This window comes from Dermatophagoides farinae, chromosome 5 (genome assembly GCF_024713945.1).
Source record: "Dermatophagoides farinae isolate YC_2012a chromosome 5, ASM2471394v1, whole genome shotgun sequence".
Lineage (NCBI taxonomy): Eukaryota > Metazoa > Arthropoda > Arachnida > Sarcoptiformes > Pyroglyphidae > Dermatophagoides > Dermatophagoides farinae.
Window position 1 is genome coordinate 1241939 of NC_134681.1, and position 23687 is coordinate 1265625.

Below are 23687 nucleotides of genomic sequence, written 5' to 3' on the forward strand. Positions count from 1 at the left end.
GAATGAACAAAACAAAAAAAAAAAAACAAAACGAAACACGTTGTTGTAAACGTAAATAGCCATACACACACACACACACACAGATACACAAAAATACATTATGCTCATCATTTATTTATTTATATGGATTGATCCATAATTCATTCATGTTATAAATATAAAATACATCTGAAAACCCAATAGACACACAACACACATACTGGCTACTCTTATTTCAATTTAAATATCAGATTTTATATAGGACAACAAAAAAAAAAGAAAATGAAAATAGCCACCAATTGTCATCATACATCATCATTTTTCTGCTGTTTTTTCCGTTTTTTTTTTCACCACCAAATCATAATAATATTTTCTGTTTTCTTTTCTTGTTTTTTTTTGTTTGATTCAAGAAATTTGTAAAAGAAAACGAACCATCCAACAAATGTCTTGTAATGTGTATGTGTCCTTTTCATTTATTTAAAATTTATATTTACTTTTTCTTCTTTCAGTTCTTCCAACAACAACAACAACAACAACAAAAATGCTTATTATCATCACTTTCACTTATCAATGATCAACTGATGCTTATGTTTTGAAAAATAAAACAAAACAGAAAAATTTTACACACACAAACGCACACATATTCACAATTATACAGTTGTGTAATTCATTCATTCATTCACATATTTATAGCCATTGCTGAACATTCATAATATATATATTAAAAGATTAAAATTACATTGTAAGTTAAAATTTTTTTCGTTGATTTATTTAAATTTCAAATTACAAATGATTTTGCAAAAAAAAAAAAAAATAATTATCAAATGATTGAAATGAATGAATGAATATCAATAAAAAGTTTTTTTTTGTTGTTCTCTTTGTTTATTTATTGATTGAATTTTTTTTTCTTTTTTTATTAGAAATATGTACTTCTCATTCCTGTTGTCAATTGTTGTTGTTGTTGATGATGATGATCTAATGATAATGAATTTGATGTTGAATGATGTTGTCGCCATATATTCATTTTTGTTTGTCTACTATTCGGTGTTTGTGGTGATGTTGGTGTTTTTAAATCTTGTTCCATTGTTGAATCTTCACGTGAATATGATCGTACTAATTTTATACGATTATTACGGTTATTATTTACACCTGATAATGGTGTATGATCCAATGATTGTTGTTGTTGTTGATTCGGATGTAATGATTGTTGTTTGTTTAGATTGTGTTTGTTCATATATTGTAGATCCAATGATTTTGCCGGTATTCGGCTTCCAGTATCGACAACAGCAACTTTTTGTTGTTGCTGCTGTTGTTGTTGTTGTTTCATCTGTTGTTTCATTTTTTGTCGTCGAATATCTTGTTTAAAATATCGTAATTTTTCAATCAATTTTTCACTATCTGAATCTGAATAATTGCTTGGTGATGGAGATTTTTGTATATCGCCTATTGGATTATCCGGTACAAGTAATTTTTGTTGTTTTGATGTATTATCCAATTTAATTGGTTCAATTTTCATTGGATTTTTCGTTGTATTATTGTTTGTTGTAGTTTGGGTGGTTGGATGTTTTTTTGTTTCAATAATTCGAATAAATTGTGGCCGATATGTTGTACGATTTTCTTTATTACCATCATTCATAATATTTACCATTGCCGTTGATTGTTTGATTGATTTGACATTTTCGTTATTTTTCGTTATAGCTGTAGTGGATTTTTTCGTACCAATCAATTCGGGAATTTTTGTTGCCATATTGTTTACTTTATGCTGTGCTGTACTAGAACTAAATCAAAATGAAAGAGAGAAAAAAAAATAGAAAATTAGATCCAGTTATATTTTATTTGTAATTTCATTACCAATTAGTTTTTGTCTTGCTTGCATTGGTCAGCTGATGTTGTTGTTGTTTTTGTTGTTGTTGTGGTTGTTGTGATTGTTGTGATTGTTTCATCTCAAATCGATCTTTTTTATCCATTATTTCTTTAGTTTTATTCTCCCAAAAATCTTGATAGCAACGAAATTTTTTCGTATTATTCAAATTATTCAATTCTTTTTCTCTTTGTTTCTGTTCAGGTGATGCTGAACTACGTCTTATATGGCTAAGATAATCAACACGTAATGATTGATCATTCATTGAATTGGCTGCCTGTTCAGCCCAACCAATCGATTTGGATTTGACCATTGTTTTTTTATTTTTAATTTTATTCAATTCTTCTTTAGACATGAGTGGTTTTTCACGAATATCGACAGGGAAAAAAATCTGTTTAAATGCATCCTGTGATTTAGCCACTTTGGATGGTGCTAATAAATGATCTTCCGGTTCATCACCACCATTGCCACCATTATTATTATCATCATCAACTTCGGTTTGTAGAAGACTACATTTATCCGGATCAATTTCCGAACTAAGATCATTATTCTGACTTGTAGTTGTACTGTCCTCTTCAAAACTAGCCATACTAATATTTTCATCGAAAAAAAGTTGCTGTTCGGATTTATATTTTCGTATCTCTTTTGGACTATTCTCAGCCGTCATTATTGTTGGCGATGTTGGTTCCGATTGTTCATCACCATTATTAGTTTTAGATTTTTTTGCACCAAAACGTAATGGAGATAATGAATGATTACGGCGAACTTTTGAACGATTTGAATATCGATTTAGGCTTAGATTTGATGTTCGTTGTGGCTGTTGTTTACCATGTTGTAATTGATTATGATTAATGCTTAACAAATCCATTGTATTGAGTGATGAAAATGATTTTGACATTGCACCTTTGTGCATTTTATTCGACGGTATTTCAAACAAAACACGTTCAATACGTCTACGTCGTTCTTCGGGTGTTTCAAAACGACGTTTCGGTGATGATGGCTGTTTTGGTGATGATTCGGCTGCCGTCGATATGATTGGATTATTATTCTGATCAACTATGTGAAAATTGTGTTATTTTAAATTTTGTCAGATTTTTTTTTTATTTGGCTAGAAACTTACCTTTTTTACTTTCTTCATTGTCTTTTTGACTACTTTTAGGCGTTGAAAGTAAATCAATACATTTGTTCAATGTATTCGGATCAATGGCAACATTATTACGAACTTTACTTAACATTGATTCAATCTGTACGGTGGTCGGTGATTCCGGTATTCGTGTCAGTACCATATTTGATGTTGATGCCGATGTACGAACACGTGGTGTTAATTTTAATGTTCGACATGGTTTTGTTGACGATGATGTTGTTGTTGGTGATGATACATCACCTGAATCAATTGGATTATTATTCGAATCTAAACATGTGGATTCGGTTATCGGTTTGAATGCAGAATTTGTAGATGTAATAAATTGTTTATCGGTAACAGAATTTTTATCATTCACATCACCATCATCATCGTTATTATTATTATCAATATTTTTTACTGTTATATCCAAGGTATTTGTCGTTGTATTTTTAGTGAAATTTTGTATTTCTTCAATTATCATATTACGTTGTCGAATAAGTTCGGCCATACGTTCATCGATTTCTTCCAATTCATGTTCATGTCTTTTAAGCATTTGATCACGTTCTTCACGTAGAATATTTTCATTTTGTTGATTTATCAATAATTTTTGTAAATAAGTTTCCATATTCATTGTGTTTGTATTATTGCTGCATTCGATTATTGTTGAATTAAATAACGTTTGCTAAATAAGAATCACAAATTCAAAATGACGAAAATAAACGAATTGATGACACTGGATTAAAAATGAATTGAAATTATATCACAAGAAAAGACAATAATAATAATGAATGATGATGATAAAAAGCATGAATCATAACAACAACAACAACAACATCATCATCATTTATATTAATGTACCGTATTTTATCATCAGAAAGTATTATTTTTCTTTCACAAGATCTAAAGCCAAATTTTTTTTTTCTCTCTCTCTCTCTCTCTCTCTTCGTATCGATAAAACAATACGCATCAAGTTTTTTTTTCTTCTTAAAGATTCTATATCTATCTATCCATACATACATATGGACAAAATATGAAGAATAAAAAAGAAAAAGAAATCGTATATATTAATAAGAATCAAGGCTATATTGGAATCGTAGAATGAGAGAAAAAGAGAGAGAAAAAAATGAGAGGATAACTGCGACAACATGAATTGCATTTGTATGAATTGAATTTATTTTCATTTACTTGTTTTAATTCTTTGAATTCAAAATCCAACCATAAGCCACCGCACACACACACACACACACATTTACATACAGACATCAAAGCCAAAAAAGACATAAGATTTCGGTTATTTTACCATTTTTACATATACCCGATATATTGGTATGAATTTTTTTTTCTATTCGCTTTCTCTTGTTTGAAATTCCAATAGTTTGCAAGGTGCATTTAGTTTAGTTGAGGCAGCATTTTTTGTATTGCCAATGTTAACGAATTTTGTTGCTCGCAACACTTTCAATGAACAAAAAAAAAAAATTTGTAATTGCCAATGTTGACTCGTGTAAACGCACCTTATGTCTTTGTGTGTGTGTGTGTGTGTGCGTGTTTATGTTTGTTTGTGTATGTATATGGGATTGAATATGGTTTAACCTTATGGTGAATGAATGAATGAATGAATGGATTAACCAGAAATCGTTTTTATTTTTCTTTTTCTTTTTTTGTCATAAGAAAATAAATGAAATTGCCAATTTCAATTCATAAACATTTACGGCAATTGTTTGGCAATGGATGAAAATGTCGAAGAATATAATAATGACAATCATCATCATCATCATCATATATAAAATAGATAGATTTGTCGACATTGTTGAAATGTCTGGAAAAGAAAAAAAAGAAAACAAACAAAAAAAATTGTCGCCTTCATCATCAAAAGATTCTTATAAAGATGATGATGAGTTGTAAGGAAAAAAAACGAAAAAAACCTTAGAATCATATTTATAATAATAACTAGAGCTTGAATATAATTGTTGCCATGATCACATCAACATGAAATAAATCCATCCATTTTAAACGATTAATGGCTATATTCGTTAGGTCGAAGCCTGCGACATATCAAATTGAAGAAGAAAAAAAAAAACATTCTGTTTCAGAAATCTTTTTTAATTTGAAATCCAGCTGTTGAGAAGAGAAAAAAAAACTTTTTTTTCTCTTTTAATTATCATTTTCAAGAATTCCAGAACAAAATTAGTAAGACAGACAGACAGACAGAGAATTAAAAAAAAAGAAATTAATGAATGGGATCAAATAATATATTTTTGTTGTTGTTGTTGTTGTTTTCTATCGATAATTGGCAATTCTAGATTTTCTACATTCAACATTCTATTTAGAATATTCGATTTGTGTATGTGGGTGTTCTAATTCAGACAAGAAAAAAAAAATACAAGATATGATGATGAACATTAATTAGAAAAATTCGTAATTCCCAAAATGTGAATGATTGGTGATTATAATTCCGAAATGATGTTCGTCAATCAATTTCTTTTAGTATTTAACGAACGTGAGTTTCCCTCCCCCTCGAGGTCAATTGCTTCTGTCCAAGGCTTCCGGCATAGACCTAAATCCTTGTGCATGATGTACACTAATGTCGGCTTGTAAGCGAAAATAAAATTACAAGCGATACAGAATAACGAGCTGAACAAACTATAGAAATTCTTTTCTATATATAGATACGTTGACGTCAATTGGAAAATGGTTTTCACTTCTTGACGATGATTATGATTCATACCCATTCATTGGATGGATATAAAGTTTGGAAAAATAGAGAAAAAAAAATTGGAAAAAAATGGCACACAAACACACAAATGTGCACATTGAAAAAAAAAACCATTTTCATTGCTTTTTTTTCATTAGCTATTTGAATTTTTTGTTTTGTTTTGTTTTGTTTTTCTTTTTTGAATTCTTGCCAAACACACAAATTTCATCATAATCATCGTCAGAATTCGAAACCAAATGAAACAAAACAAAACAAAACAAAATATATTCATCGATGATAATTTCGAGACAACAATGACGATGACGACGACGACGACGACGACGGCTACGATGATAACGATGACGAAAATAACATCCCAAAAACATTATTCATATTCATAGTTATTCATTATGGATTGAGAATTGTTGTTTATGAAATGTGAATGATCGCATTAAATGCAACCATCAACCAACAACAACAATGAAAAAAAAAATTTATTATCACTAAAATAAATGAATGAGAGAAAAAAAGGAAAAAAAATTCCTGCCAATTTTTTACTTCTTTTTTTTCTCTATATTACACACCCACATATTCATTCATTCACTTAATCAGGTAATAACATCATTTAGGACAATTTCTTTGCTCAAATTTTATCATTTCATATATCAGAACGAATTGTTTGTCGCGCTTTGTTGCGTTGACATTTAGAGGATAATGACATTATATCCTGGATTCTATCATCATCATCATCATCATGAACATTAAATTTTTAAATATAGAATACGGAAGAATTGATTCCCAATTCCAAGCCCAACTCAACTGTTGAGTACAACTTTTTTTTCTGGAATTTTTTTATGGAATGAATCGCTGATTTTTGTTTTTGCTTTGTTTGTCTATTCATCTATATAATATAAACAAAAGAAAAACTAGGAATTAGGAAAAAAATTATGATTCATTCATTTTCATACTTTTTTTTCTTGTATTTGATTGGAATCAAATCTCAGACAGGCAAACAAACAAACAAACAAACAAAGGGTACTTTGTTTGAGCACATCATCATCCATATGCCATATATATTCTTAATTCTTAATATATTTTGGCATATGGATATGTCAGATCATCAAATGTGTAAAAATAAATAAAAACATCTGTGTGTATGTATCATGTCAATGTTTGTGTGTGTGTGTATGTGTGTATGTGCATGATTTGAATTGTTTTTATTTTTAATGTTTTTATTTTTTTGTTTGCACTCAAGGAAGTTTATATTGATGATGATGATTAAAAAGTAAGTGAAAAAAAGACGAATTTTTCGTTCTTTTATATATTTTTTTTTTTTTTGGTGAAATTTGCCAATTTTTTTTCGATGAAAATAATTAGAAAAAAAGTGGATAACATGGCCTCATTTTACATCATTTTCATCATCATCATCATCATCATCAAACGATAGAGTGATGTAACCATCATCCACATACACACACACACACACACACACACGCCCACTCAAGAATGACAAACAAGAAAATTTCTTCATTTTTTTTTATTCGAGCAATAGCCTTAAAGAAGCAACCGAGAAAAAAAAAAGTTCATCGCCACATAGCCGAAAGTTTATTCTTTTTCTTTTTCTTTTTCATTTCATTCATTCTTTCACTGTAGAATATATGTAATTTAATCACTTCCTTGTTATTTTTATTACAATAGGGTGTGTGTATGTGTGTGTGTTTGAATCAAACATTAACAGAATCAAAAAAAAAACAAGAATTAAATGAACAAAAAAAAAGAAAAATGGATGGATTATTTCACGATTCTTTTGTTGGAAGAATGACGAGAAAAATATTTCCGGTTTCTAAAGATGATGATGATGCGTTGCTGAGTAGAATCAGAATGAGAATATGAAGATTGAAAGAGAAAATTTATTATCATCATTCAGATCAATGTACACAGCAAGACAATTGTTCTGTGTTTCTGTATTTCTTTTTTTTCTGGTAAAATAGTCATCATGGATGATGATGGTGATGTTGATGGACTCGATACTCGCACTCTATGCTCTTCTATTTAGTATTTTTTTTTAAATGTGTGCATGTGTGTGTGTGTGTGTCTGCGCTTGAATGTTTCATTCAATTTTTTTTTGCTTTTGAAAAAATTCTTCGATTCATTACATTATATTATATGTATAAATAAAATAACCATATATCCAACAAGTGATTGACGAACAACAACAACAACAACAACAACAACAACAAATCACTTGGGAAGAAAAAGAGGAGGAGGAGGACAACAATTCTGTTTGAATTTTCTTTTTTTTTGTGCGTGTGTGTGTGTGTATATATATTGGAAAAAAAAACTGTTTATAAACAAACAAATTTTATTTTTGTGTAATATAAAAACTGGTTTGCACTAGATGAATTCATCTTTATTCATGGAATGAATGAACCGAGTGAACCGATTGAAATGATCATTTAAGAATTTGTTCATTTTATTTTCTGATTACATTGATTTGAAATTAAAAAATTTCTTTCGTTTGTTTGTTTGTTTGTTCGTTTATGGAAAATGATGGAATCACGAAGTAATCTAAAAAATAATCAACGTCCATATTTATTAACACCAAATAATAATAATCATGATGATGCTGATGATGATGATGTTTGTACCGGATCATCGACAAGAAAATGTTCATTAAAAAATTTGAAAAAATTTTCATCAAATTCATCATCATCATCATCATCGGTTATAAAACGTTCAAAATCATTACATGAAACAAAATCAAATGGACATCATCGATCAATAATGATGAAAAATCATCAATCACAACAACAAGAACAACAAATGAAGATTAATTGTCGAAAATATCCAATAATAACCACTAATAATAATCAAAATATCAATCTAACAATAAATGGTCATCATGATGAAGAAAATCAATTTGAAGAACAATCATTGAATTCGGTTAAAAAATTTGTACGAACAAATAATTTATCATCAAATCATCATGGCAAACAACAGCCAACGTCAAAAAAGATGACAACAAAAACAACAACAGGAAATCATCGTACGGCTACACGTACACAATCATTTAATAATAATCATGATCTACATGGTAGTTTTAGTTCCGGTACTAGCCTCGTAAGTTCCGGATCAGCTATATTTGGTGAAAATAATTTATATCATCAGATGAGCCGTTTATCACTACAACAGGATAATAATAGTAGCAGTAATAATAGTATAACAACCACTCCGGCTACTTATAATGGTTATAATGATTTACATGAAATTGAATCAATTTTTCTTAATTGTGGTCGAAAATCCAAATCAATCAAAATAACAAATAATGATGATGGATTTAATAATAATCGTGATTATAATATTAATTTTGATGGTGATCAAGATGTTTATGGTGATGTTCATAGTGATGATAGTGATGACATTAATAGTGATGATGATGATGATAATAATTTTTATGGCCAAAATTTGATTACCAATAATAAACCAACAACATCATTATCATCATCATCATCATCATGGTCTAAAATGTCTATACATCGTACTGGATCGTTAAAACAACAGACAACTGATCAGACAATAATTGGTTATGGAAAATCAATGGATAAAAAACGATTTAAATCAAAACGTAATAAAAATGGTAAAATACCATATAATCATCGTTTTTATTTAATTAAACAGCAAAATTATCCACCATTATATCTGGATAATAGCTGTAATCGTAAAAGAATCTATCGCATCATTATATTAGGCTATCCAAATGTTGGAAAATCATCATTGATCAAACAATTCCGTGTGCATTTACAGCAAACATCTGAAACTAGTTCATTTAATCCAGCTAATTGTAATGAAATGAATGATAATTTGAATTTATTCATACATTTTCTTGAATTGGATTCAATGATTGAATTCGATATGAATAATGATTATAATTGTGCTTATCATTCACAACGAATATTAAAATCACAACATCAACAACAGCGACAATCATCGATTATAATTGATTATCTACCTGATGTTTATCTTATTATGTTCAGTGTTAATGACAGGTTTGTCATCGCACAATCTTATCTTTTTATTGTTTAAATAATCATTACATCATTAATCAATTAATTCATAATTCTATTTCATTAATAGAGAATCATTTAATCATGTACGAAAAGCATTAATCGATATACAACGTTGGGATGATGTTGAGAATAAAATAATCATCATTGTTGCAAATAAATGTGATCTAGAAAGATCTAGATGTGTAAATCGTAAAGGTAAGAACTAAGGTAACAACAATTATATGATTCTTGCATTAATTGTTCTGATTTCTGATAATTAATTGCAACAAATTTTAATAAACAGAGGCACGAGAATTAGCAACAGAAAATAATTGTAAATATATCGAAATTAGTTGTACAATATCACATAATATTGATACATTATTGGAGGGTATTGGTGCACAAATTACACTTAAAAATGAACAAGAATTTAACCATAATCAACAACATCATCAAAATCATCATCATAATCACAATAACAGTAACTATCCACAGCAGCAGCAACAACAAAACCGAATAGGTAATTGACTTTTAAAAAAAAAATTTCTATTTTTAGAATTTATTCATTTTGTATGTTTGTTTGTTTTTTTTTTTTTTTTTGCTTGCCACTTTAGAAATCAAAAATAATGAACCGATCAACAATCATTATCATCATCATGATGAACATTATCATCGTCAACATCATCATGCAAATCAAATAAATCACAACGATTCAATATTACGCATTACAAATGGTAAATCATCTGTGGGATTAAAACGACGTGAAAGTTTTCTAAAAAGAATTCTACGTAAAGCAGCCATGTCGAAATCAAAATCTTGTGACAATTTACATGTTCTATGAAACAGCAGCAGCAGCAACAGCAACAACAATTTCAACTTGTTGTTGTTATTTTTGTCAAAGAAAGAAAGAAAGAAAGAAAGAATAAAAAACACATTTGTAAAATTTTGAAATAATAAAAAAAAAGTTTTAATTTTGACTAAGAAAAAAGAACAAAAATTTAATTTTGAATTAAATTTCAATTACTGGCCAATGATTCTTCTTTGTGTCGAACAATTTCATCAATTTCTGTAAATTTTTGTCGAATATAATAATTTAGATTAGCCTGTGCATCATTCACAAGATCTTTACTTAGCCGTTTAAGATCTTTTTCCATAAATTTTTTATGAAAATTTCTATCTTTTATACGATCTTTAATTTTTTGTCCAGCTAATCGTACGGATTTAATTAATGCTTGACGATGTTCAGTGGTTATACGTGGCATTCGTATATAGATTACATTACCATCAGGTTGTGGATTTAGATTTAAACCAGATTCTTGAATGGCCAATAATGCTGGCTTAACAGCAGCCGGTGTTGCTGATAGATTAATGATTAGATCATTTTGTTTACGTACAATATTGACAATATCACCCAATGTTACTTTCATTCCATCATATGATATTTCCAAACTATTTTTATAAGATGAAAAGAAAATTATTTTTTAGATAGACAGACACAGAAAAACACAATAGATAATTATAACAAACCTTTCAATGACACGTGGATTGAGTTTAACATTAAAATTTAGCTTCAAATCATTTTTAAATTCATCAATCATCAAATCAACTTGTGAACGTAGTTCTTCATATTGCATTACTTGTTCCATTTCATCATCATTGAGCATTACTTTTGGCCGATCGGATCGATTTTTTTCTCTTACACGATCTTTTCCTTTAGCCAATGATCGTATTGACATTGTCATCGGTTGATGATGAATGATTTGTTCCAATGATGATAATGGAGCCAGATGATTAAATTCAAATCGAAATTGTCTCATTAATACATTCGACATTGATCGTTGTTTCAATATCGTCGAATAAATGATAAAACGTCCAAACAATCGTGATGTTAACATTGTTATTTGGTTTGTTACAAACAAAAGAAAAAAACGATCAATGTTAGAGCGAATTCCAGAAACTTCAAAACAATGGAATATCAAGATTTTTCAGCAAAATCCAGCAAAAAAAAGCGGCAAAATAAACAAAATCTAAATCCACAAAACATCAACAAACAGAATGTGACCATATGATTTTAAAAAATGAATGGCTCCATCTATTGATGAATGAATTGATGCATTTTTTTTCATTGGAAAAAAACAAGATTTTTTTTTCGTCCAAATATTAATAATATATTATAATAATTTAATTCATTCGAATAATAATAATAATAATAAGTAATAATAATTAATTAATAAATCGAAAAATCAAATATCAAGTCAAGTCAAGAAAGTGTGTGTGTGTGTGTATGTCGATGTCATATAACGAGTAGCAAGCAAGTAAAAAAAAGTGGAACAAAAAAAAAAAATTCAATTTCAATTCGTATACAAGAATAGTGTCTGAATAAATGTGTATTGTCTCTAGGTGATCAAGATGAAGTGATAATAATAATAATAATATTCAAAGATCAAAATTCAGTCGAATGTAAAATAAAATTGATATATTAATGTGTTTGTGTGTGTGTGTGTGTGGGTGTGTTTGGGTGTGGTGTGTAGGATGGATGTTTCCAATTTTTTTTTTTCATTAATATAATTGTTCTTTATGGCAAAGTTTTATAAATGCATTATAATAATGTATGGTAGAATGTGTTGGGTATAATGTGACCAATTATATATTATAGATATAGATAATATTTAAATAAGAAAAAAAAGTAAAAGTGGGTGTGTGTGTGTTTGTGTGTTATTTACACATATTATATTATTATAATATATAATAAAATGAATTTGAAAAAATGCATAGTTTTTTTTTGTTTAAATAAAATTCAAGTAGTTGTACCATTAATAGTAGCAGTAGTTGTTGCTGTTGCTATTGTTGTTGTTGTTGTTGTTGTTGTAGAATTTAATAATACATTTTCTTGTGACGATAAATTTGGTTCTTTTGTTACAATAGAATTATTATTATTATAGTTAATAATTGTCTCAAATGAACATTCATATAGTATATCGGCTATAATTGATGATATGGATGTATCCAATATTTGTGACATACTTAATGATAAAAGACGTTGTTCATGCTGTATAAATAATGAATGATTTTCAGAATAACGTGCCAATGTTCGTAAAATTGTAGCAGCACGTCTAACCATATCAGGTGTTGTACCGATTGCATCAAAATTTTCACGTAAATATTGTATACCATGTGCATTGGCAATACTTAATGCACTTTGTTCGGCTTGTTCAATGAAACCTAATAATAATGATACTGAATAACCACTTAATGCTATTACACGAACAACAGATGGATCGGCTGTTGCAAAATTCGATATGAGAACAATGGAAAATTCACGTATAGTTTGATCTTCATTGCGTACAAGTGAACGGGTTAAATTTTTAAGAAATTTTTCAATTCTTGTCCACGGTGGTGTAGCCAATATTAGATCAACATTTGATTCATAAATTGATAGCTTCGACAATGCTTCATATGCTAAACGACGTGGTGATAGAGTATTTGGTGCAGATGGAAATGCATCCTGTGCATATGATGATGGACAAATAGCCCAATGTAATAGGCCATCTAATAAGGCAAGTGTTATTGATTCAGGAAATGAAGACAAATCCAATTGTCCACTGATATTAGCCAATGTGACCATTGTATTTTCACGTATCAAATGTAATGCTTCCCACCACCATTCTTTTTCTGGTCCATCCGAATCCATCATACAATCTGATTTATCTGAACGACGATCATCTGAATCGTTTTTCTCATCTATCAAATTGAACATTGTTTCTTCATCCAAACGATTGGCAGCAATTTTTGTACAATCAATTTCTGAAATTTTACGTTTCTTTTTCAATGCATGTACATGATGTAACAGAATCAATCGTGATAGAATAAGTAAAAGGCATGAACTACGACACATTTCAATATCATTTCCAGGGACAAATGTTAAATTTCTAATCAGATTCGATACGGTCAAACATCGACTTTTAATCGAATCTTGATATTCACGACCAGTACAAACAGCTGGTTCTTCTTGATCATAGGATTCATCTTCAAAATCTGGTTGATGTAAACGTTTCCAATATCTTTCACGATCAGTTGGATGAATTTTTGGATATTGATCATCATCAATAGTATCATCGCCATCATTACTGTTATTATCTTCAACTTTTTCATCGTTTCGTATATATTTTTTATCCATTTTCGATCGATGTCCATTCGTATGATGATTTTCACAATTTTCACCATTTTGTACAACTATTTCAACATCGTCATCATCATCATCATCATCATCATCAGCATTATCATTAACATCATTGTTGTTGCTATGATTATTCTTATACTTGATCAATCGACAAAAACGTAGATATCTTTCTTTTGGTTCCATATGTGATTGTATATGTGTAGTGGTTTCACCGCCACCTTTTTGCCAATGTTCATAACCGGTACTGAAACCATTAACACTTGGATCCCATCGTTTATCATAATCCATAATGAAAAGATTCTTATCCTTTTTCACTTTGACCGTTTTACCATTTCGAGTTACATTCGTATAGTTATTTGTTTGATCCTGGAACAGGGTAAGTTTTGGTCTTCCATTTAATTTAAATTTACGATTTAGAAATTGTTCAATATCATCATCATCTTCACTTGGTAATAGATCATCTTGTTGATTTTTTCGATCACGATCCAATTCATACCATTTCAATTGATTTGAATTCACGTGATTTGGTCGTGATTTTGAATCACCATTTAGATTTCCATTCGACAATTGTTTTTCTTGTTTTTGTCGTTGTTGCCGATCTTCATAGCCAATTTCAATATCATCAAACATTGAATCAAACATTTCATTGAGATAGCGTCGATAATGTTCAAGAAGAACGTCAAGTAGTCCAGGCATATTTGGTAGACTTAAAAATAATAGGCTAACATCATCATTTGATATGACATTCAATACATCCAATGCATATGTTGATTCGGCTAAAAGACCGGATTTAAGTGCCATATAAACACGCCATGCATCTACCGGTGCAATATCACGGGCCATTAATTTACGTCGTTTTGATGGTATCGGTACAGTTGCTTCGATAGAATTAGGTGGAAATATGGCCGTTGGTGGTGGTGGTGGCTGCTGCTGTGATAATTCATTGCCACGTTGTGGACGCATTAGTTGGCCAGAAGCACCAGAATGATGATGATGGTGGTGATGATGATGTGCAGAAGATCCGGAACTCGGCCCATATGATCCACCTGTTGGTGGATATTGAGATCCATATGGATGAGGTGGCGGTTGAGATGCTAAATTCATCATTGACGGAGGCATTTTTGATCCGGCTCCCGTAAGATACATTGAATGTGGTCCACTCGCAACATTACCAGTGGCATTATTAGCATGTGATATTTGACCAAAACTAGATCGTGATGATGGTTGATCTGTTTGTTGAGCAGTTTGTTGTGGCTGTGGTGTAGGTGGCGGTACATTACGCATACCATATTGTCCAGGTGGCATCATTTTACCCCCTTGTGGTGGATGTGTCGAACCCGGTGGAAAATGTGGTTGTGAACCAGGTGGACCGAATTCTGGACCATAACCCCCACCGGAATTACCACCGCTACCAGGTGGATAGCGATTTGATGACCAATGTGCAGTTGTCATTGGTGAATCCATTGCATTTGATGGCGTAGATGATGATCCAGTTGATGATGATGATGATGGTGGTGGTGGTGGACCACTACGTTGATCGTGCCAACCACCTGGAACCGAATCACGTGGTCCACTAGCTGAATTTCCTGGGTATCCAGGATGTTGAGGGTAAAAACCACCAGTTGAATGTTGACCCGCAGGCATACGATAATTATCACGGCCACCCCAAGCAGCAGCACTTGGTGGAGATGATCCAGGTGGTGGTCCACTATTACGACCATGGCCACCATGTAGATGTGTACTGCTAGATGATGAGGAATTCGGATAATTTTGTGATGGTGGTCCATGAGGAGGAGGAGGAGGCGGATACTGTGATGGTGATCCACTATAACCGCCACTGGCACCAGAATTATCTGGCGTTTGTTTAGTAAAATCCGGATGTCGTTTTGATTGAGGATAACGTTGCGTTGACATCCATGATATATTCGTTTGTGCTTGCATTGCTGAACTTGTAATTGGTTTACCCGAATTGGTTGGAGGTGTTGGTGAACTAGCTGCGCTTCCATTTCCACTATTACCACTTGTATTTGACGTAGGTCCATATGAATTTTGTGCGAATCCCTGTAAAAAAAATGACAGAAATTAGTAAAATAGTCTTATTTTTAATATTTTGTTCATTCGAATAAATTCAATTCCAAATAAAACATGATGAAAATAATGGGAAAAATCAAAAACCTACTTGTGATGGATGGGTTGCATTCTGATTGCTGTTGTTGCTGCTACTATTGCCGGTATTGTTGTTGTTGTTCGAATTGGATGCATTTGTAGAATTATTTGGCTGCTGTTGTGATTGCTGGCCACCATTACCAGTACCGGTAGCATTATTAGCTACCGATGTAGGTACAACAGGTGATGCTGTTCCACTGGTAGTATTGGAAGCAGCAGCAGTAGCAGCAGCAGCTTGAGCAGAATTTTGTGATAATTTAGCAGCTAATAGGCGTTGTGCAAGTGGACTTTGCATGCGTATGGCACTCTGCTGTCAGTTGGTTGATTTTTGGTTTTCAACAAAAGAATGGGGGGTGGAGAAACACCCATATAAATAGACAACAACAGCAACAACAGTACAAACACATACACAAGACAGGCACATTAACACAAACAGAATTTGGTCATTTGTATGTTTAAAAGCAAGCATCCAAGGGCCAAAATAAAGAAAATCAAAAACAAAAAATAAAAAAAAACAAAAAAAAGAATTGTAAAATCAAAAATTTTGAACAAAACAAAATAAAAACGGACACAAAAAGCTATTATTAAAAACAAAATGATAGACTCACATTATATGGTTCGGCCGTTTTATTACCAGCTGGAGGCGGAGGTGGTGGATAACCAGGATCTTGAGATCCAGGATTATTTGGTGGATATGGTTGTTGTGATTGTGGTGGTCCACTGTTAGTAGGCGGTTGACCTGGTGGTGGTCCAGAACCAACATTTGCATTCGATGAGCTATGATGAGGATGTGGTTGTGATGGTGGTGGCTGTACATAAGGTGATCTATTTGGATATTGACCGGATGGTCCACCGGCATTATTAGGCATAGGATATCGATGACCACCAGGGGGTGGGGGTGGTGGATAGCCACCAGGCTGACTATGATGTTGTTCATATGAATTGCGTGCTGGTGATGGTGGTGGCGGATGCGATTCATTCGTTGTATATGGTGGCTGTTGTTGTGGACCATATGATCCATGGCCATAATATGGTCCATGTGGATGCATCGGGCCATTCATAGCTGCAGTCATACGTGATCCATATGGATTTTGATTACCACCAACACTATTTGGTGGTGGTGGTGGTGCACCTTCGGGTGCGGCTGAATTTGAACGCTGTGGATAATGTGGTGGTTGATCTGATGTTGGATAACCATGACCCACAGCTGGAGGACCATCAGGAAGAGGTGGTGGTGGAGGATAACCACTATTTGCATGTGGTGGTGGTGGTCCTGAATTCGGTGGTGGACCACTTGTTTGGCCATAAAAAGATCCTATTAACAAAAAAATAATTGTCTGAGAAACATTGCTTTTGTTACTCATAAAATATTTTTACCTGTAGTATTTGGCATTGGATAATGTTGTGGCTGTCTTGTGGGTCCATATTGACCCGGTGGCGGGGGTGGCGGCGGTTGTTGTTGTCCAGCGGCCGCTGATTTTGGTACTCGTGCCGGTGATGATGATGATGAGGATGAAACAGTATCTTCATCGGCAAATGGATCTTTGATGCTAACACTTTCATGATTGCCAATATTATTCGGATGATGTGGATGATGGGGAGGATGATGTGGATGATGATGATTTGGACCGGCCGTAGTATTTGGTGGTGGTGGTGGTGGTGGTCCACCATATGGTGTTTGTTGTTGTGAATTATGATGATGATAATCCGGATGAGGAGGGGGTGGAGGGTATGGTCCTTGTTGTGAATGTGGATGATGATATGTAGATGCATTTCCCAGTCCATTTGGTCCATAATTATTTTGATCTATATCTGGTGGTGGTGGCGGAGGCGGATATCCAGGATGCATATTTTGATGTTGTGGATGGCCAGGATGATGACCAGGATGATATGATCCAGGTGGACCAGGTGGACCACCACCACTACCCATCGGACCGGAAGGTGAATCATTAGGTGAAAGACGTGGTGTAGTTGGTGTTGAACGACCAGAATTAGTTAATTTTGATTGTGCAGTCGATTTTTTTCGATTAACATTAGCGACATCAGCTGCCGATAATAACGAACCAACATCGATACCTCCAAGATCGAATTTACATTCAAATGCTAATAAATGTTTCATATATTGTTTTCGCAGTGTATATGATGCACTTGAAGAATTGGCAATATTACATAATTGGGCGCAATCTTTCCACATTTTTGACTTTGTCACATCTTGATATCCACCACGTTCTTTGACCAACATATAAAGCCGATAAAGATCAACCGGTACTTTACTTATAGTTGGTACTTGATTCAATGGTGTACCACATTCATCGAGAAATTGAAAATATTTATCCAGAAATGGTTTCCGATCCGGATCATCAGACATTTCATATAATTTTTGTACATTGTCAGGCCGCTAAAATTTTTTTTTTTTAAATACGAGATTAAAATTAGACCATCAAGAATATCGACAAACCTTTGAATTATGTACAGTAATATGTGCATCACCACCAACTGGATATTGTTGTTGACTATTTCCACTATTGATTGCCGGCGACGATGGTGCCGGTGTTCGTGGCCAACTTGGACTCGATACAGAATCAAAATCATCATGAAATGATGATAATGATGCTGCACCTGGTGATCCAAGATTCGATGTATTTGGCGTTTGTGGATGTAACATTTGTGATGATGGATGATGTGTAGATTTTGGATTATGCGATTTATTATTATTGACATTTGTTGTCGCTGTACTTGTATTACTATTTGAATTACTATTATGTGGTGTTGATGATGATGATGATGATTGTATATCACCCGAAGCACATGAATCATCGGCACGATCCTGTGATGATGCCGTTGATGTTTGGCTCACTTCATCCATTATTGGTGGAGGCTGCGGTTGTAATCTTTGATGATGATGATGATGATGTTGTTGTTGTGGATGACCACCATTACTGGTTATACTATTATTATTATTAGATTGTGATGCGGAATTTGCCACTGCTGATGATTGTTGAGATTCATTCGTACCATAGACTAATCAAGGATGATGATGATAATAAAAGATATATTATGAATAGAATCATGATCATTATAGAATATTATTATAAAGCTTACCATTTGGATGTTGTTGATGATGATGTGGGGAATGATGGCCACCTACTCCTGGTCCTGATAGCATTGATGCCGGTGAATTCGCTTGTGGTGGCATTGATTGTGGATGTCCATGCGGTGGTGGTGGATGTAGAGGATGTCCCCCAGGTTGGCCATGAGGTGACATTGAAGAATTTGGATGATGATTTGGTGGTCCAGGTGGTGGTGGTGGTGGTCCATAACCACTTGATGGATGTGGTGGTGGATATCCTACATAATTTTTATTCATTTGTGCCTGTTGTTGTTGTTGATGAGGTGACATTTGCGGATGTGGATGTCTCATTGAATAATATGGTGGAATATTTCCTGTTGATGATCCAGGGGGTGGATGATGCAGTCCTGGTGGTGGTGGTGGTGGAGGTCCAGACATCCTATGTGATGGAGGTGGACCATAATTTCCATATGCTGAGGGCATTTGTTGCTGTTGTTGTGGAGGGGGAGGAGGTGTTACGCCTGGTGGTGCACCACTTGATACTGGAGGTCTATTAGCAGGACCACCGCCAGGATATTGACTAGGTGGTGGCATCATCATTGGAGGCATTGGCGAATATTGTGGATGATGAGGATGTGGATGATGATGAGATTGATGATGTGGTGGTGGTCCAGGTGGTGGTTGTGCTCCATAACTATGTTGATGTGGGGGAGGTGGTGGATAACCACCACCACCTACAGGACCAGCATTCGGATGATGTAAATTACCAGGATGTGGAGGCATCATTTGTCCACCACTATATGGTCCATAGCCACCATAACGGGTTTGTGATTGTTGTTGCTGTTGATGACTAGTGGCTGCTGATGATGAAGTCGGTATCGATACCGAGACCATCGATGGAGATGATGCCGATGATGAATGATTGGCCGTCGATGTTTGCATTGATGATGATGATGTGGGAGGTGATGGTGTTGGAATAGGTGTTGCCGGTTTACTACCACCGCCACCACCACCACCACTTGCAGGTGTTGCACGTCCAGTTTCTTCCATTTATTATATTATAAATATGAATTTTCGTTCAATTTTTGCATATGCAAATCTTTTTTTTTTTTTGCAAGAATTTTCCAATTTTTCTTTTATAAATTATAAATTATATAATAATATATTGATTCAAGAAGTTGTTGTTTTTCAAGAAGCTCTACAGGTATCACTTCTTCTTATTCTTCTTCTTGTTTGTTGATGTTGTTGTTGTTCAATTTTATTTTTTTCCCATGCATATACACAAAACAATTAATTTAATAATATAAAATTGATTTTCAGATCACAGAATGAAAGAATTTGGAATTATTTTCTTCTTTTTGAACAAAAATAATACATAGATAGAATCAATTCAAATGAATGAATTATCATCATTCATTTTAAAATCACCAACAACAACAAAAATCGAAATTTTGGTTGACATCGAAATATCGAATGATCGATGAATTGGCTAGGCTTATTACACACATACACAAACACACACAGAGAGAGTTACACTTGAATCTTTTAATGTTAAGTCTGAAGAAATAAAAATCAATTTTCAAAATTGATGAAATCAATCACAAATCGTAGTTTTTTTTTATCAATTCAAATAAATATAAATTAAACGAGAAAAAAAAATAAAATTTAAACCAGACAAATAAAACAAACAAAAAAACAAAGAAGAATGACGAATAATAAGATGTTGAGGTGCCTGGTTTGTTTTTTTTTTTTTTGTTTAGTTCTCTAGGTGGTTTTCTGGTTGTATTCTGATGTTCGGGGCGTTTTATGAATCATATATATATAAATAATATATATTCAGTCAAATTGATTCAGTCTGATGTTTATTTTGGTTGGTGATTCAAGATGATTCAATCTGATGGTGATATAATCATCATCATCATCATCATCATCCATAGCAGAAAAGGAAAAAAAAATTTTTTTTTCTTTTTTTGCTTCGTTCTTTATAGAGTTGCTTTGGCTGACTTGTTTTTATTATTATTTCACTTCGTTCTTGTTGAATTTTTTCTTCTTCTCCTTTTTTTTCTATGTTGTGTTGTGTGTGATATTAAGTTTGGTGGTTTATAAAAATTTTTTCTTTCTTTCTTTCTTGTTTGCTTCGTTTTACTCTTATAACAACGGAGGATGATGTTGAACAACAGCGACTATGACGACGACTACGATGGCAGCCATGATGATGTTGATATTTGTTGATGATGATGATGATGATGATGGTAGCAACAGCAGTAAATATAAACACAAGGCAGCAAATAGCGGCGTCGACAATAAACCAAATGTGTTGATAATAATCAACAACAACAAAACTAGCAAGCTAGTTTTACTTGGATATTTTTATTTTTATTTTATTTTTTTTTTTTTTTTGGTAGTTAACTCGTTAAATATTTGCCATCAAAACTGATCGAATGAATATAATTCGATGGCTATTTTAAATGTGTGATTGACCGATGATCAATAAAATAGATTCAATGAAAACTATTCCAAAATGAAACAATAATTGATTCATTGGATAGATATGGTGATGATGATGATGAATTTGGACATACACACATACACACACACACATAAACAAACGATAATAATCGGATAAAATGATGATGAATTATAAGTGATGATTTTTTTTCTTCTTCTTTTGTTTCAAATCAATCAATAATCAATGATTGAAACAAAAATAAAGAAAAAAAAAATTTATTAAAAAAACAAACAAAACATGTTTCCTATGTTTTTGTTGCATACAACAATGATGAAAACAATCGGAAAAAAATAACGTTTGATTATTGATGTATGAGCAATGTGAAGAATTTTTTTTTTTGATTCAAAAACAAAAAAAATTTCTCCCATATGATAATTATATCGAGAATGATGTAATATATACACACACATTATCACATCATCATAGACACACATGCATGCATTATATATATTAATTATTATTATTATCTAATAATAATCGATCAGTCAACCAATTTTTGTAGTTGTTGTTGTTGTCTGTATGTATTAATCGAAATTTTTTTTTTTAAAATTCTATGATGATTTGAACTATATCAATTGTGTATATCCCCACATTCAGTCACAGGATTGTTGTTGTTGTTGTTGTTGTATTGTGTTATTAGGTTTTTCCATTCATTATGATGATGATGATGATGATGAAGAAGCAGAAGCTTACCAAAAAAAAAATCAACAAAATTATCACTAGAAATGAATGAATGAAAAAAAAAACTGTAAATTAGCGGCAACACAATTCAATGGCGGTGGCGGCAACAACGACAACGACGGCTATACCCCCGATAGCGGTATAAAGGGATATAATTTTTTCATTTTTTTTGTTTTGTTTTTGCTGCTTCATTCAAATTGTAGCCGAAACGGACATATACACAATTTATAATTGGGTAAAAATAAAAATAAAAAAAAACACGACGACGACGAGAATGATGGAAAAAAAAATTCAAATCAAATGAAACTCAGTTGTATATTGTGTGTGTGTGTGTGTGGATGACAAACGATGATGATGGTGGATGGATATAATGTGTGTTTGTGTGTGTCTGTATTATGGCAGCAAGAAGCAAACAGAGCGAGCAATAGTGGGAGGGGAGATAACAACAAAAAAAAAATTAGAAATGAGATAGTGATAGAGATCACGATTCAAAAAAGACACACACACACATACAATGGAGTATAAAATATATATTGGTATTGAGAAAAAGGAGAATGAGAACAAAAATCCAACTACAACCACCACCACCACCACCATCAACCATCAACCATCAACCAACATTATCATCATCATCAAAAGGAAAGAGAGAAACTTGTATTTTCAGTTCAGTTCAATTCATTTCAATTCAATCTAAAAGAAAGAAAGAAAGAAAATTTCATTTCATTTCATTTAGTCGTTTCATCGTATGATCCACAACATAACAAACAACAGCCAACCAACCAAACCAAACCAATAATAATGGGCTATATACACACACACACACACACACACACGCACATGAAACGAACGAATGAAAAGCAATTTACGAATTGTTCATTCGTTCATATATATATTTACAAAAAAAAATTGTACATACAGGGGGTTAAAATAGCCGTCCCCTTTCCTTTTTCCTCAATAATAATAATAATAAGGCCTCAATCTTTCGTCTTTTTTTTTTTTTTTTTTTTTTTGGTTGTTGTTTGTTGCCATTTTATTTTCATCATCATCATCATCATAGTCGTCGTCGTAGTTGAACCAGCCATCTCTCTCTATCTCTCTCTTTTTAGCCTCTATTTTTTTTATTTTACTTGTAAAATGAAATAAAATTCGGGCACGACCATTGTGTGTGCATATATATTTTTGTTGTTGGTCGTCGTAGTGGTTGTAAATGATGATAGTGGTGATGGTGGTGGTGGTGGAAATAATTGATTACGTTTTGTTTGAAAGGTCCTTTCTTTATTTTGTAACAAACAAACAAACAACTATATCGAATGAACGAAACGAAAGAAATTTTTTTTTACTAAGATGGATTTTAGTTTTATTTTATTATATTATAAACGG

General features: G+C 32.4%; 4 protein-coding genes across 5 annotated transcripts; 1 reads left to right on the plus strand and 3 right to left on the minus strand.

Annotated features, from left to right (window-relative positions):
- The first annotated feature begins 104 nt into the window (after nt 1-104).
- LOC124498995 (uncharacterized) lies at nt 105-10698 on the plus strand. 2 transcript variants are annotated; one of them, XM_075731350.1, is made up of 6 exons: nt 105-435; nt 489-721; nt 8220-9701; nt 9790-9917; nt 10006-10221; nt 10316-10698. In XM_075731350.1, exons 3-6 carry the CDS (start codon nt 8440-8442, stop codon nt 10540-10542), a joined length of 1833 nt encoding a protein of 610 aa, XP_075587465.1. In that variant the 5' UTR covers nt 105-435; nt 489-721; nt 8220-8439; the 3' UTR covers nt 10543-10698. The 2 variants fall into 2 exon arrangements, with proteins under 2 accessions (XP_075587465.1, XP_075587464.1); XM_075731349.1 differs by lacking the exons at nt 105-435; nt 489-721 and having other exon boundaries at nt 7863-9701.
- LOC124499699 (uncharacterized) lies at nt 716-4050 on the minus strand. Its single transcript, XM_075731348.1, has 3 exons — nt 2961-4050; nt 1831-2896; nt 716-1757 (listed from the first exon to the last, which is right to left on the minus strand). The coding sequence occupies exons 1-3, from the start codon at nt 3592-3594 to the stop codon at nt 896-898; spliced, it is 2562 nt and encodes an 853-aa protein (XP_075587463.1). The 5' UTR covers nt 3595-4050; the 3' UTR covers nt 716-895.
- Nucleotides 10645-11760, minus strand: mRRF1 (mitochondrial ribosome recycling factor 1). Its single transcript, XM_047063645.2, has 2 exons — nt 11229-11760; nt 10645-11150 (listed from the first exon to the last, which is right to left on the minus strand). The coding sequence occupies exons 1-2, from the start codon at nt 11594-11596 to the stop codon at nt 10718-10720; spliced, it is 801 nt and encodes a 266-aa protein (XP_046919601.2). The 5' UTR covers nt 11597-11760; the 3' UTR covers nt 10645-10717.
- A 107-nt stretch (nt 11761-11867) lies between these two features.
- On the minus strand, nt 11868-22661 carry LOC124499698 (uncharacterized). Its single transcript, XM_047063641.2, has 6 exons — nt 19150-22661; nt 18506-19068; nt 17425-18445; nt 16656-17362; nt 16061-16357; nt 11868-15942 (listed from the first exon to the last, which is right to left on the minus strand). Exons 1-6 carry the CDS (start codon nt 20165-20167, stop codon nt 12499-12501), a joined length of 7050 nt encoding a protein of 2349 aa, XP_046919597.2. The 5' UTR covers nt 20168-22661; the 3' UTR covers nt 11868-12498.
- Between the last annotated feature and the right edge of the window lie 1026 nt (nt 22662-23687).

What these genes read in the sequence shown, in the direction of transcription:
- LOC124498995 (XM_075731349.1), top strand. Translation starts at nt 8,203, where the DNA reads ATGATGGAATCACGAAGTAATCTAAAAAATAATCAACGTCCATATTTA. An exon ending in ATGTTCAGTGTTAATGACAG is followed by an intron (nt 9,702 to 9,789) that starts GTTTGTCATCGC and finishes TTTCATTAATAG; the next exon opens with AGAATCATTTAATCATGTAC. An exon ending in TAGATGTGTAAATCGTAAAG is followed by an intron (nt 9,918 to 10,005) that starts GTAAGAACTAAG and finishes TTTAATAAACAG; the next exon opens with AGGCACGAGAATTAGCAACA.
- LOC124499699 (XM_075731348.1), bottom strand. Translation starts at nt 3,594, where the DNA reads ATGAATATGGAAACTTATTTACAAAAATTATTGATAAATCAACAAAAT. An exon ending in CAATGAAGAAAGTAAAAAAG is followed by an intron (nt 2,897 to 2,960) that starts GTAAGTTTCTAG and finishes ATTTTCACATAG; the next exon opens with TTGATCAGAATAATAATCCA. An exon ending in AGCAAGACAAAAACTAATTG is followed by an intron (nt 1,758 to 1,830) that starts GTAATGAAATTA and finishes ATTTTGATTTAG; the next exon opens with TTCTAGTACAGCACAGCATA.
- LOC124499698 (XM_047063641.2), bottom strand. Translation starts at nt 20,167, where the DNA reads ATGGAAGAAACTGGACGTGCAACACCTGCAAGTGGTGGTGGTGGTGGC. An exon ending in TTACTGTACATAATTCAAAG is followed by an intron (nt 18,446 to 18,505) that starts GTTTGTCGATAT and finishes AAAAAATTTTAG; the next exon opens with CGGCCTGACAATGTACAAAA. An exon ending in ATGCAACCCATCCATCACAA is followed by an intron (nt 15,943 to 16,060) that starts GTAGGTTTTTGA and finishes TTTTTTTTACAG; the next exon opens with GGATTCGCACAAAATTCATA.
- mRRF1 (XM_047063645.2), bottom strand. Translation starts at nt 11,596, where the DNA reads ATGTTAACATCACGATTGTTTGGACGTTTTATCATTTATTCGACGATA. An exon ending in AATCCACGTGTCATTGAAAG is followed by an intron (nt 11,151 to 11,228) that starts GTTTGTTATAAT and finishes TTATAAAAATAG; the next exon opens with TTTGGAAATATCATATGATG.